Raw genomic sequence first — 14943 nt, 5'->3', positions numbered from 1 at the left:
GTCAATAAGACACTTATGACATCCAGGACACCCTAATATTCCTGAGCTGCTACAAAGTGTGACGAGTCATGTCTCTGCAACAGAGCCCTGAAGCCACCTGTTGCAACCAAGGGGCCTGGTAAAATAAAATGTAAAAAGCCTCTCCCCCCCCCCATGCAAACATTCTAAGAAATAATTGGTGGGAAGGGAAGAGCAACCCTGAACCACTGAGCCAATGCACTTTGCCATACTGCTGCCTATACAGCTCCCGCAAACCCACCCCATTCTTCCAATCCATAATAATAATAATAATAATAATAATAATAATAATAATAATGTATTATTATTATTTATACCCTGCCCATCTGGCTGGGTTCCCCAGCAAAATATTAAAATACAATAATTCATCAAATATTAAAAGCTTCCCTAAACAGGGCTGCCTTCAGGTGTCTTCTAAAAGTCATATAGTTGTTTATTTCCTTGACATCTGATGGGAGGGCGTTCCACAAGGTGTGTGCCACTACCAAGAAGGCCCTCTGCCTGGATCCCTGCAACCTCACTTCTCGCAGTGAGGGAACCGCCAGAAGGCCCTCGGAGCTGGGCCTCAGTGTCCGGGCTGGATGATGGGGGTGGAGACACTCCTTCAGGTATACTGGGCTAAGACCATTCTGCCCCTAGCAGAACATCAAAGCAACCCACTTGCATATAGCAGTGAAACATACCTGCTTCACATATCAGTGCCTTATCAGTTTCCTTGTGAAATAAAGTAAAATACTGTCGTGTACTCCAGGACTGAGGCATACGCACGCCTTTTAAACATCCTAAAAATCATAAAACTGGAGATTGGGGACATTCAGGGAAGCTGGAGAGGAAATCACAACTAATATACCCAGTACACCTGCTCTCAGTGGCACATTTGAAATCAATCAGAGACTGCGGTCTCGCCATGGGGTCGCTAAACCCCAGTGACATTTCGCTGCACTTTTAACCTGGCGCGTTTTCTCCCCTCTCGCATGCCTCTTTGCACTGGCAGCTCGCATCTGCCGGGTGGATGGGTGGGCGCATGCATGCGTCTGGGAGCGCGGATGTTCGTGGGCCTAAGAGTCGAGGCTGGTGGGAGCTCGGCTTGTAAATATTTTGCAGAACGCCTGAAGTGTTACTAGAGAAATTAATTTGCGCAGCACAGGAGCTAAAAATACAACCGGAGAGATGCATCTGTGAGAAGGCGCCTTCTTGGTTTCTATGCCAACCATCTGTAGAGTTCAGTAAGGTGCGTCTGGCTTCCCCCAAAATCCAGACTAACAAGGAAGCAGCCGGATAACCACTTCAAAGCCAAGCATTGCTGGGCGGGCTTACTTTTGGAAAAGAAACGTCTCATCAAAAAAAAATGCAAAGCCACAAAGACAGGAGAGTTGGCGATGGGGGTGGGTCTCAGTGCTCTGCTTAGCCCATTGACTCTCTTTCCAACTTGCTAAAGCTGAATAAATTGTGCAAAATCCATGAACGTGTGCAAATATTCTGCATTTCAATCTTGCATTAGAGGCAGGCTCTCCGCGACGCACAGCGGGTTTAAATTGACGCAGAATTGGGAAAAGCGTGACGTGTGCGTGCCTCGGGCAGGAGGTTAATGCAAGAGCTCCAAGACAAATGGATCGATACATCATAAACCACAATCATACTCGGATTTAATAGTTCTTAGAGCTTCTTCAATAGCTTGCTCATCTGTGGTCCAAAGACTGTGGTCCAAAGACATTATCAGAGCCCATTAATTAGCAGTGCAGCTTTGCCATACAGAAATGCAGCCATTCATCGCCCGATAGAGAAACACAGCCACGTTAGGCTGTGCATGTATTGGATCAGTGCCTGAAAGCAGTGACAGGCTGGGTGGGGGCCAAAAAACTGAGGCTGAATCCTAATAAGACAGGGTGTGCTGTGGGTTCGCTGGGGAGGAACTGGATCTTGCCAGCAGGCTGGACTCTTAACTCCCTCACCTCCTGCATGCCAATTTAAATAATAATAATAATAATTTTTATTTGATTTTACAAATGTAGAATTATAACAATCCAAATTGCATATCCATATCTAGAGATTTCTCCGAATCTCTGGACTTCCCACCTTCCCCTCCACGTGTCCTATTGTACACCTTCTCAACTGCATATTATTTCATAATCCATATTTTATATCTCTCCATATTGTCCATAGTATTGCTACATTACAAGTGTTATTAGAATCCGGCTAATGTTTTCATCTGCTTACAGTGGTCTCCTAGATAAGTTATAATTTTTCCCCATTTCTTATTAAAGTTTTGATCTACTTGGTTCCTGAGCTTTCCGGTCAGTTTTGCCATTTCAGCACAGTCCAACAGCTTCCTGCATGCCAAATTTGATAGGTAGGTTGGGCTGCCCACCTGTCAATCACATGTCCCAATAACAGCAGGTCACCTGCTTTTGTCCTCACCTGCGGTTCAAGCCAACCGTCAGGTTTTGCCTAGCTCTGTGCAAGTCTCTTTGGATCTAAGTGACAACCTCTCCACAGTTACAGACATTACAGGGCAAGCTCTAGCCCAAGGGTAGGCAACCTACGGCCCGGGGGCCAGATGCGGCCCAATCGCCTTCTCAATCCAGCCCATGGACGGTCCGGGAATCAGCATATTTTTACATGAGCAGAATGTGCCCTTTTATTTAAAATGCATCTCTGGGTTATTTGTGGGGCCTGCCTGGTGTTTTTACATGAGTAGAATGTGTGCTTTTATTTAAAATGCATCTGGGTTATTTGTGGGGCCTGCCTGGTGTTTTTACATGAGTAGAATGTGCCCTTTTATTTAAAATGCATCTCTGGGTTATTTGTGGGGCATAGGAATTCGTTCATTATTTATTTATTTTTTTACAAAATATAGTCCAGACCACCACGTGGTCTGAGGGATGGTGGACCGGTCCATGGCTGAAAAAGGTTGCTGACCCCTGCTCTAGCCGCTACATGCTGCTTCCATCTATATGAACCCATCCTTGGCTGCAGGGGTGCCAGCTAGGGTGAGCCGAGGGACCTTGCCCCCCCCCCCGCTCCGAAACTTTCAAGGTGACATGAGCACGTCGCTCAACTGCTTGCCTGACACGGATAACCGCCCCAGCTGACATATAAATGAATATGACATACCTGATGCTGAGGAGTGGCCTTGTTTTATGCACTTGGACATCGCACATCGGGCAGTATTTGTTCGTTTCCAGGTAACGGACGATGCAGGTTTTGCAGACTAAAGGAAAGAAGACAACAGGGGTGGGAGGACAAAGTCACCACAGGGGAAGATTTACGACACTGTGGACAACAGCCATGGCTGGCCCTACCATGAGGCAAAGCCTCATAAGACTGACAGAACTGAATTTAGGAAGTCACATGGAGTGCCAAAATTCCAGCGCTTGATAGTCTCAGATAATGCCTGTGTCTTGCCACTGCCTGGACTTTTTTTTGTGGGGGGGGGGGAAGGCCCTGGTGGCAGAGGCGGCCAAGGATGCCACCCAGTCGATAGTGAGGAAAATGCCCTTTTCATATGCTAAAGGGGGGGGGGTGATTATTGCTCTGCATCTTTCGACAGCTGGCCCCAGCTCTGAAAATAGAGCCCAGGGATGAGGTACGTATTCCATTAATCCTCAGGGGTTTCCAGATATGGTTTTTAAACTTACAAGAGTGTAAGCATTCCACAATGGTTGTGGCATCGATGAAGTAGCCTCCGCACAAAGCGCACATCAAGTGAGGGTTCAGCTCTGTGATTTTTATCCTGGTGGTCCTGTGCATTTTGGATCCTGAGAAACTCAGCAGATCCTCTCTGGAAGAAGAAGAAGGGGGGGGGGAGACCTGGGGTAAATAAGACAGCCTCAGTCATGCTGAAAATTTGTGGCAATGGCCAAATATTTCAAACAGGGGTATCAGAGCAGGCTGCAAGAAACTGTGTGCTTTGAAGTTCTCCTAGGGGCGGTGATGGGTATCATCTGTGCTTTTCTTAATGCACATATATATAATGAATTTTGTACCCTATACAGGTTATTCAGGTTGCATCATTTATTAAGCTGTCTCTGAAGAACAATAAAGAATTCTGCACATAAAAGACAGAGTCACTGAAACCCTGACCACAGAAAAAGCTTGCTCAGTTCCTCACTCTCTGGTTTTTGGAGACCTCACCAGATATTGCTCATACACTTTCAGAGCAATACCACACCCTGAAGTGAAAAGAGGGTGTTTTTTTCAATCCTGACTTGGGATGCTATCTTCTGTACATCTGTATGCATAGTGCTGTCACAGTCTGTACATGGATCTCGGTATACTTGCCTATCAAATGCAGACTGCAAGCCATCTGGGGAACGAACAAGCTCTTTCCATATTGTATCCTGAGTAGTGCCATCAGATACAATAGGGACGGGATATACCGTATTTTTCGCCCTATAGGACGCACTTTTTCCCCTCCAAAAATGAAGGAGAAATGCGTGTGCGTCCTATGGGGCGAATGCAGGCTTTCGCTGAAGCCTGGAGAGCGAGAGGGGCCGGTGCGCACCGACCCCTCTCGCTCTCCAGGCTTCAGGAGAGCCGCAGCGCCAGTCCCACAAGGTCGGGGGACAGCGGGGAGGCGGAACGCCGCCATCCCGCTGTCTCCCGATGTGGTTTGGAGGCTGACGGCGGGGAGACGCGTGCTTCTCCCGGCCGCCAGCCCCGCAAGCTCCGGGGACAGCGGGGAAGCGCAGCACGTCTTCCCGCTGTCCCCGGACCTGGTCTGCAGGCGGGCGGTGGGGAGAAGAGCGCTTCTCCCCGCTGCCGGCCCCACAAGCGCCTGGGGGGAAATAAAAAAATTTTTCTTTATTTCTCCCCCAAAAAAACTTGGTGCGTCCTATGGGCCCGTGCGTCCTATGGGGCGAAAAATACGGTAGTAGTCCTTGCAGTCCCCAGAGCTGGGGGGCATGCAAACCACATTACTCACTGAGGTTTTTCAATTCCCAGAGGACCAATACAAAAAAAGGTGTCATAGAAAATTATTTTTAAAACCCTACCTTTTCTTCCAAAAAAGGAAGCCCAAGGAACATAAAACAAAAAATGCAATGCACAGAGTATATAATCTGGCAGAATTTTGACTTTTGGGACATTATTCTGTAGCAGACTGCAAACATACACCAATTGCAAGTCCCACACGTGTTCAGGCTAAGTAATATTTCCTCCTAGGAAAGTAGCTTGCCAGATCCACTGGCATGGGGAAGGGGTAGTCTAGGTGGCAACAAGTTAAATTAACTTTTGTAAGTATTTGCGAGACTAGGGGAGCCTCTCTTCCTGACTCCAAGGCATCATTGAGGTGCCAGATAAAGAGTATCATAAAATACTTATTCGAAAGCTGATCTAGCACAATTTTGAAAACAAGGAGATGCTTTTTCTAGAGCATTGATCACTAGCTAAACTGAATAGGGATGAAAAATCCATCCTTGATGGATTTTTGGTGCTCCATTAACATTAACCCAAGGGCACTAGCTCACTGCTGATATGCCACCAGGTCTTGTGCCACACCTTTTCAAAGACCACCTCTGCATCCATAAGGGCGAAAAAGCGCACCCCACCCCCCAAAAGACCCTGGAACATTGCCAGATGCTGTGGCTGCAACTTCAGATTGTGTGCCGCGTTTCTTTCCCATATCCACATATGGTAACAGTAAAGGAACCCTGAACGGTTAAGTCCAGTCAAAGGTGACTATGGGGTTGTGGCGCTCATCTTGGTTTCAGGCCGAGGGAGCTGGCATTTGTCCACAGACAGCTTTCCGGATCAAGTGGCCAGCATGACTAAACCACCTCTGGTGCAACAGAACACTGTGACAGAAACCAGAGCACAAGGAAACACCGTTTACCTTCCCACCTCAGTGGTGCCTGTTTATCTACTTGCACTGGCGTGCTTTCGAACTGCTAGGTTGACAGGAGAAGGGACAGAGCAATGGGAGCTCACCCCGTCGCGGGGATTCGAACCGCCGACCTTCCAATTGGCAAGCCCAAGAGGCTCAGTGGTTTAGACCATAATGCCACACACATCCCATTCCCACATAGCGAACAAAGGATGGCTTAACATTGGGCCATTTGGTAAATTTGGCTGTCGGGCACAGTAACAATCACATAGCCTTCCATTGTTCCCCGGATTCAGACCGATACATTCTCCTTTGGCAATCACTCGTAGCCGAGTAAGATTGTCTTCCATAAACATCCTTTATATCCTGCCCCAAGTCTGCCATTTTGTTTGTTTTTCTGCCGTACTTCTCTCCATATTCTTCCTATCTTTTAAAAAAATGTATTAGAAAAAGAGAGTTGGTTTTCCCCCCCATACTGACTAAAACAAAACCCTATGGCAAGCCTGAAAGTAATTATACAGAACCCTAGAGCCAGTCCTCTCATTAGTCAGAGTAAGGCAGCTGCCTCGGGCGTCAGGTCTGGGGGGGCAGCAGCAGCACTGCGGCTGTTCTTCTCAGCCCCTACCCCTAAGCTGTTCCCCTCTGCTGGAGGACAGGGCTGTTTGTGCCCCCAGGCTATATTGCCCATCCTAAACAAGCCTCCTACCCCCTCATCCGTGTTGAGGAAATATTCAACTGGCTTCTCTATGCCAAATGGGGAGGGGAGGGCATCATGTTGTCCTTTGCCTCAGGCAGCCAACTGTTTTGGGCCATCCCTGGGCCCAGTCAACACGACATAACGAAATAATTGTACAGAAACAAATAAGGCTTGAAGATCCCCTGAACACAGTCTGCTGGGGGGGGGGCAGAGAGGAAGGGCCCCATAAGGCTTATGTAGCCTTACCAGATTAACATTTAAGCCTCTGGGTAGGGTCTGCCTCCCCTCCTGCCATAATCTTTCTATGGCACCTTGCCATGGCAGGTACCTTAATAGCAACTTCATGTGTGACCCCCCCCCCCCGCTCGTATTGGGGACCCCTTCATGCACCACAAATAGGCACTATTTCTGCAAAACAACAACAACAACACATCAAGGGGGAGCCACAGCTTCTGTGGATCAAGGCCTCCGGTTTAAAATGGGGAAGGGGGAAATAACAGGGGTGTTGAAACATTTTCGAAAGCATCCTCCGTCTCGATATTAAGATGCAAAGAAGAAAATAAGTTGTTTTCTCCTTTGTGGCTGATGAAGAAATTTAGCAGCATGTCGGGTGTTTGCAAGGATGGGGGAAAGGGAAATAGGCCTTTTCTCTCCCCCCCCCCATTCTCTGTTTCTTCTAGGAAATGCAGCCTTGTTTTATACAATGAAATGTAGGAAGGGTTTAAAGGAAGGGGGGAATCCTGTGATTATAGTTCTCCCTCTTTTCCTCTCTACTATATACGGCTGAATATATACAATAGGAGACATTAGAAGCCCCAACCCCTCCTGGCTCACCAAGGCAGCTTTTCTGTTTCCATAGTAACGCCTATACTTGGCAAGAAGCCAGATTATTATTGCAACTACCCAAGGTGGAGGTGGGAGAAAAAGAGGGGAAGGAAGGAGGAGGAAGATGGGGAAAGCAGGGAATGAAAAAAAGAATAAGAAAGAAATGCCATACTGGTGTGGCGTTTGCAAATTGGTTTGAGACCCACATCGTCTGGGCCTAGGCGATCCCTACCACCACCCAAAGCAAAGGAAAAAATGCCCCCTCAGATGCATGTTATGGAAATCATCCAGATAACTAGTTTAATTTTACATCAGCAATGGTGGCAGAACATAACTGCAAAAATGAGGCCCTATTTCATTTCAAGGCTTTTGGGCTTCCAGATGTTTGCTGGTCTCTAAAAACTGTCAGGCCCAGGCATAATCCAGAAATATCTGGAGGGTCACAGATTCCTCAGAGCCCAGCTCTTTGCAAAAGGGGCGCACTATTCTCGTATTGCTTTAAAAAATCTTTACAGGTCTGCTGATGAAAAGCAAAAACTGCTCAGGACAGAAGTCAACCTTTTCTCCCTATACGGGAGAGAAGCATAAGAGAAAGGAAAGCTGAATAAGGGATAAGCAGCCCTAACAGATGGGGGAGCAATTATTTTGCTTGCTCTGTCTGTTTCGACAGCAAAAGGTCTGGATATGAAATTCGATGGAGGCGACCGTCTCAGGTTTCATCAAGGAAACCAGCTTGTTAAAAAAAAGCTTTCTCTCCACATCACTCCTGCTAGGCCAAGTTTTAGGATTCTTTAAACCGCCAACAAACAAGCCAGCATTGCCACAAACATAGGCGCACATGCTAATTTAGGGGAGAGAAGTGAGGAAAGGATGTTTTGAGTCTCTCATACATGCATTTTGCTTTGATTCATTCTGATATCGCTTCCATTTTTATTTACTCATCGCCCCCAACCTCATCTGCCCCCTGCAATTTTCTAGGGGCACATAGAGGACACCACTGGGAGAAACTCTTTATGTCCCTTTTACTTGCAATTCACTTGCTATTGTCATTCACTTAGCTATTAAATTGCCCCTTGCAGCTTCCAGAGGGTGGGGAAACTTAGTATTTGCCACATTTTCACTTTGTGTGGAGAACCTAAGAAAAAGTGCAAGAGAATTTGCCGTCCTTTCCCCCTAAATCGCCTAAATCTTGGCGATATCGTCACTGGTTCCATGGTAGTCCCTTCCGCTTCTTAAAGAAGTTCCTCAAAGGGTCTTTTCCACCTGGATCTCTTGCCCTTCCACCTTTTTTTGGTTTTTCCCCACTTTACATTTAAAAAAAAACAAAAAACTTTTCTCACAAGACAGCTTTCCTTCCGAAACCTGGTCTAAATTTGTTTCCGTACACATAAATTAGTATATGTACATTTAATGTACATTTGTGCCATGGGCCCAAAGTCAGCCCGAGACATTTTGCCACCTGAGGTGAGGAACAAGATGGCACCCACACCTTCCATGCATGGCATCTGCCCAGGGTGTTGCCTGTTAGGGCTGGTCCTGCATGGGCCTGTGCTCAAAGTACGCCACAAAATGGAGGAAGACATCGTGCTTTGGGGGGGGTCACATTCTAAATTATTATTATTATTTATTGTTTATACCCCGCCTATCTGGCTGGGTTTCCCCAGGCACTCTGGGCGGCTTCCAGCAAAAAATTAAAAGTACAGTGGTGCCTCGCAAGACGAAAAGAATCCGTTCCGCAAGTCTCTTCGTCTTGCGGTTTTTTCGTCTTGCAAAGCAAGCCCATTGACGGCTTAGCGGAGTAGCGCTATTAGCGGCTTTTAGCGGCTTATCGGATCAGCTGATAAGCGGCTTAGCGGCTTAGAAAAAGGGTGGGGGAAGGAAAAAAAGTCGGAAAAACTCGCAAGACATTTTCGTCTTGCGAAGCAAACCCATAGGAAATTGGTTTTGCGAAGCGCCTCCAAAACGGAAAACCCTTTCGTCTAGCGGGTTTTCCGTCTTGCGAGGCGTTCGTCTTGTGGGGCACCACTGTACATTAAAACATTAAAAGTACAATACTTTAAAAGTAGTTCCTGTACCCTTATTTATCCTTTTCCCTAAACTTTTTTCAAAGAGGGCCAGATTTGATGAAGTGAAGGGCCGACCTAAGGGCCAACCAAAGTTGTTAACCTTTTTTTAGAATCGAAGTTGTTAAGGTTTTTTTAGGATTTTACCCCAGGAAATAAACTGCCACAGGGGCCGGATTAAACCAACCAGAGGGCTGGATTAGGCCCCCAAAATGAACTTTGGACATGCATACCTTGGGAAAATAAGAGCCATGTTAAGAAAGCTGCCATTGTCTTCTTCAGAGCAAACCGTAGGTTGGGGTGGATAGGAATTATCAGAATCCCACAACCATTGGAAATAGAGTTTATAAAGAGACATTAACTTTCATGACAAAGAGAGGGCAAAGGAACTCTGTGTGTGTTGTTTTTCTTTAAAAAAGAAGTGTTCTTGGTAACAGATTTAAGATCAACTGAAGTTAAATCCCCATACTGGGCTCTCAGTTTCTGACTCCTACCCCATCATTTATCTAAACTACAGTTCCCATGTAACTTTTTTAAAAAAAGAAATTAAGGGGCCATAAAGGGCAGAGAGTCCCCCTCCGTGCCCTCCCTATATAATATAAGAACTGCCCAAAAGCAGGGAGCGAGGGGTTTTGTGACAAGTCTGCAAAACACAATATAGGCACACTTATTTCCACCACTGCCACGTGCATTCCCAGGTTTAAAAGGAGTAATAATAATAATAATAATTTATTATTTATACCCGGCCCATCTGGCTGGGTTTCCCCAGCCACTCTAGGCGGCTCCCAAGAGAATATTAAAAAACACGATAAAACATCAAACATTAAAAACTTCCCTAAACAGGGCTGCCTTCAGATATCTTCGAAAAGTCATATAGTTGTTTATGTCCTTGACATCTGATGGGAGGGCGTTCCACAAGGTCGGCGCCACTACCAAGAAGGTCCTATGCTATAATCACACATGCTTTCATCCCTCTTTTCCCTCCAATGTCTAGCTTTAAGATTATTATTTTTTAAAAAAAACTAACAAGCACAAAAAATAGCTTAACTTGAAGGGTTGGAGGGGAAACAAAGAAAGAGAGAGACACAGCCAATGATTTAAAAAATAAATAAATCACAAACTCCTCTTCCTTTCAGAGGGTGGTATTCAAACTGAAGTTTTACTCAGAGTAGTTCCACGCGAATTCCTTTTGTCCATTGATTTCAATGGGTCTACTCTGATGGAAACATAGTTGAATACCACCCATCGTTTCATGGGAACCTATCAGCCACAAACATACAAGTCCCGAAGACCAGAAGCTGCGATAGCTCAGACGGCAGACTCCTAATCTCAGAGTCTTGGGTTCGAGCCCCACATGGGGCAGAAGATTCCTGCATTGCAGAGGGGTGGAGTAGATGACTCTCGGGGTCCCTTCCAACTCTACTGCTTCTCCTGCTTCTAACCCCCAAATGTTATTTGCCACACACACATTTTCCATTCCGCAATTTCCTTGGGGGACATAGACACCCCACCTCGCCCGTGAGCTCTTTCCCTCCCCGCTTCACAATTTTCTCCCTACCCCCCAGCTTTCGCCTAATTTCACTTAATAGGAACAGCAAAGAAGGGATGGCGGGCTGGCTCCCTCCCTTCACAGCATCAACAAAGTGGCTCTCTCCATTGCATTCTCAGGTGATGTTACATTTCCTGATTGGTGTAAGGCAGCGAGCCAGTTTCTATAGTTACATGGCTGCTCCAGATGGCAGGATGCCAGCACCGGAGAGAAATCCAGCCGATTACATTGCATCTTTGTGGTCCTGAAACGCAATTCCCCTATCTGGTACCCTTGGGAGCTCCCCTATTCTCCAGATTGTGTGTCTTTCCCCTTCCTTCCCTCCCTCCTCATTTTTATTTTCTGGGAGAGGTCTGCTTTTGCAATCTATTCTCTTCCTGGCCGCCCCCCTCCTCTCCTCCTTCACAGCAAGAAATTCGCTCCTTCCATCTGCAAATGCTGTCAAAGGAAAGGAAACTGAGAAGGGGCGGTCCGGTTTACTGCAAAGAGTTTTAGTAAAAGCCCATCAGTTCTCGGAACCGTTGACACGCTGGAATGGCGACAAAGAACATGCAATTGCAACCGATGCACTTAAAAGAAAAAATGTACCTGAACATGTGCAGTACGCCACTCTTGATTATCATAACTAGCTCCCCATTATCTCAAATTCAGGGGAAATGGGCTTCAAAGTGAGCCCTGAACATAGAATTGCATAGTTGGAAGGGACCCTGAGAATTACCCCCTGAAATGAAGGAAAATGCAGATGTCTCTTATGGGGATCAAACCTACTCTAACGAGTAAGCAAACTGGGGGCCGGATCCGGCCCAATTGCCTTCTAAATCCGGCCCACGGACAGTCCTGGAATCAGCGTGTTTTTACATGAATTGAATGTGTCCTTTTATTTAAAATGCACCTCTGGATTATTTGTGGGGCATAGGAATTTGTTCATTTCCCCCCAAAAAAATATTGTCCGGCCCCCCACGAGCTCTGAGGACAGTGGACCGGCCCCCTGCTGAAAAAGTTTGCTGACCCCTGTTCTAAACAACTGAGCTATCCAGCTTACTAGGCTCAGTACTTCTATAGGGATATATGAGTTGTTAGGGGAGGGATAGTATGGCGGAGGAAACGTTGTGCTCTTCTGGGGGTACTTTGTCCACCTTTAGTCCCCACCCTCTCTCACCTCTGGCTCTCACCTCTGGCTCCTGGAAGCCATCGGTACATTTACAAGCACAATTCAAAGTGTTGGTGCTGACCTTGACAGCCCTAAACGGCCTCGGCCCAGTGTACCTAAAGGAGCGTTTCCACCCCCATCGTTCTGCCCGGACACTGAGATCCAGCACCGAGGGCCTTTTGGCAATTCCCTCACTGCAAGAAGCCAAGTTGCAGGGAACCAGGCAGGGGGCCTTCTCGGTAGTGGCACCCACCCTGTGAAACACCCTCCCGTCAGATGTCAAAGAGAAAAACAACTACTGTATCAGACTTTTAGAAGACATCTGAAGGCAGCCCTGTTTAGGGAAGCTTTTAATGTTTAATAGACTATTGTATTTTAATATTTTGTTGGAAGCCGCCCAGAGTGGCTGGGGGAAACAAGCCAGATGGGTATAAATAAATTATTATTATTATTATTATTATTATTATTATTATTATTATTAAGCATGTGACAGCAGCCGCACCCGGGGAATGGCTTCAACTGGCCGGCTAAACCAGGTGAGGGTAGCCAATGGGTCCAAAAACCCTTGGTGAGTTAGACTTGCCCTGCATGTGAAGACGAGAAGGGGGGGGGGGTCTTGTCATCTGGGCAACCCAGGACCTCCATATACACTGCCCAGGCTTGTGCCCTGGGGAGGTCACTTTACAGCGGTTTGACTTCACCCCCTGATGCGCACTCCATTGTCTCTCGAGTCCTTTTATTGTTGGGGGGGGGGTTCTTTCTCCCAATACATGGGAGAAGGAGGTTTGCGTGTGAAGACTGTTTTTTCTCAGCCCTCACACATCTGGAATTAGGGGTCGGGGCTTAAGAGCATGTTGCCTGAGCACCGCTCTTTTATTTCTTAAATGGAAATTAAACGCTGGAAAGAAGCCAGCCAGCCTGCCTGCCAGTGCAAGCTAGTTTTAACAAAATCCTCATGCTACAAATCAAGACCTCATTCGTGCTACACGGAAAGATCTGTTTCTCTCTCTAAGGACACCCAACAAGTAACATTAATTACGCATCCCATATACATACATATATGCTACACACCCACATGATACATACATGACATAACTTCTAGTCTATGAGACCTTCCCTACACTAATTAACTCCCTCAATCAGCTTTTTTCCCCCTAGTAAAAATTACATCCGTTTCTGCTTCCTGCAGAAAAATCAAATCAAAACAAAACTCTTCAAATAATGTTTCCTTTCGGTTTGAAGCCCCAACACCTCCTTTGTTATGTACATCTACAGTACAATCCTATGTACAAGGAGCTAGTGTAAAGAAAGACCGTTGAAGTTAAGCCAGTCTAAAGTTAAGCCAGATCCAAACTTCAGCAGTGGGGCTGCTGTTCTGCTTAACTCTGGCAGAGGGAAAACAAGACTTTGAAATGGTTATGTGTTGCCAAATCATGCAACCAAGATGAATGGGTCCATTCATCTTGGGTCCAGCCTAAATTCTCCCTCTCTAGTCCCTGTCTCCACCACCACCCTTTTTGAGATTTAAATCAGCCAGCAATGCCACTGTATCTTTGGGTTTTCCAGGGTTGGGGATTTAACCCTGGTTGAGCCTGGCTGAGTCCGGATCTTGCCATAGCATTGTCCCCATATGTTGAATCAGAATCAGTTTGAGCTGAGGTTTCTCCTAGAATTTGTTCCCCATGCCAACATTTCAAATACAATTTGATAGACAAACACATCTTTTAACATAAGCAGAATGAATTCCCTACACTATTCATCACGGGTGTAACAGCTCACATATCTGGAATTAAAGAACACAACTTCTTTAGCAAGGGGAATGGGATTTCCACAAGGTCTAGTGTCCCAGTACAATGGTACCTCGGGTTACATACGCTTCAGGTTACATACTCCGCTAACCCAGAAACAGTGCTTCAGGTTAAGAACTTTGCTTCAAGATAAGAACAGAAATTGGACTCCAGCGGCGCAGCGGCAGCAGGAGGCCCCATTAGCTAAAGTGGTACTTCAGGTTAAGAACAGTTTCAGATTAAGTACAGACCTCTGGAACGAATTAAGTACTTAACCCGAGGTACCACTGTACCTCTCTCTGTAGCGCTGCAAACTTTAACTGGCAAAACAAAGCAATTACAAGAGATTTAAATCGTTCAGATTTTAGATAAATGAGAAAAACCAGTAAAAATATTCTGAAGGGGGTGAAATTGTTCAAACCCTTTAGCTTCTTTTGAAAATATTAAATACGGTCTTTCCATCTAGCAATAAGTAGTAGCTTATTTAGAGCATTATCAATCCCTCTCACACATCAGAGAAACACTGCGGGTCTCCTCAGGAAGAAACCTATCAAGACTTTTGCAGTATGCTTCTTCCTTTAAATGAATTAATGGGAAGCCAGGAGATAAGTCAACTGAAAATCTTTTAATCAATCAACAGCCCTTTTTACAGATTAATCCTGTAAAAGAAATTAATTTCTGTGAAAGCCTCTTTGAAAGATAATTAATTAGCAGATACTAGTGGGTTTTGGAAGAGAAGTCTTTCAACTCTACTCCAGTGACACCCATCTGGTCTTTTCTTTTCACAAACGTTTTCTCTTTGTATGGCAGCATGCCCTTTTATTAGCTATCTCCCATTTGATAGCAGCTCTGCGAAATTGCCCATTTCCACCAATGGGATCTCCTCACCCCAGTCTTTTACAATCCAGCTAGCATTATAGATCTTTCAGTTAATGTACTGGTTTAATTTCTTTATTAATTTTATGGCAGATTGGGAGAAGTTACAGAAAACTTGAAATTTACAGCATGTTGCACGCTGAAAGAAAATTAT

The 14943-nt window shown here is 45.8% G+C and overlaps 1 protein-coding gene across 6 annotated transcripts in view; it reads right to left on the bottom strand.

Moving 5' to 3' along the window:
- The window catches only part of PCGF2 (polycomb group ring finger 2), a 38789-nt gene that overhangs the window by 10601 nt on the left and 13245 nt on the right, over nucleotides 1-14943 (bottom strand). For 3 of the 6 annotated variants that reach the window (XM_081838144.1, XM_081838143.1, XM_081838141.1), the window contains 2 exons: nucleotides 3657-3799; nucleotides 3133-3229 (listed from right to left, as the gene is read on the bottom strand). In XM_081838144.1, coding sequence (XP_081694270.1) covers nucleotides 3133-3229; nucleotides 3657-3768 — 209 coding nt within the window. In that variant the 5' untranslated portion in view covers nucleotides 3769-3799. The other 3 variants (XM_081838146.1, XM_081838142.1, XM_081838145.1) reach the window with 3 other exon arrangements.

This window comes from Podarcis erhardii, assembly GCF_964252035.2.
Source record: "Podarcis erhardii genome assembly, chromosome: 13".
NCBI lineage: Eukaryota > Metazoa > Chordata > Lepidosauria > Squamata > Lacertidae > Podarcis > Podarcis erhardii.
The sequence above is the reverse complement of the archived record's forward strand: the minus strand, read 5'-3'. Positions and strand labels throughout refer to the sequence as shown.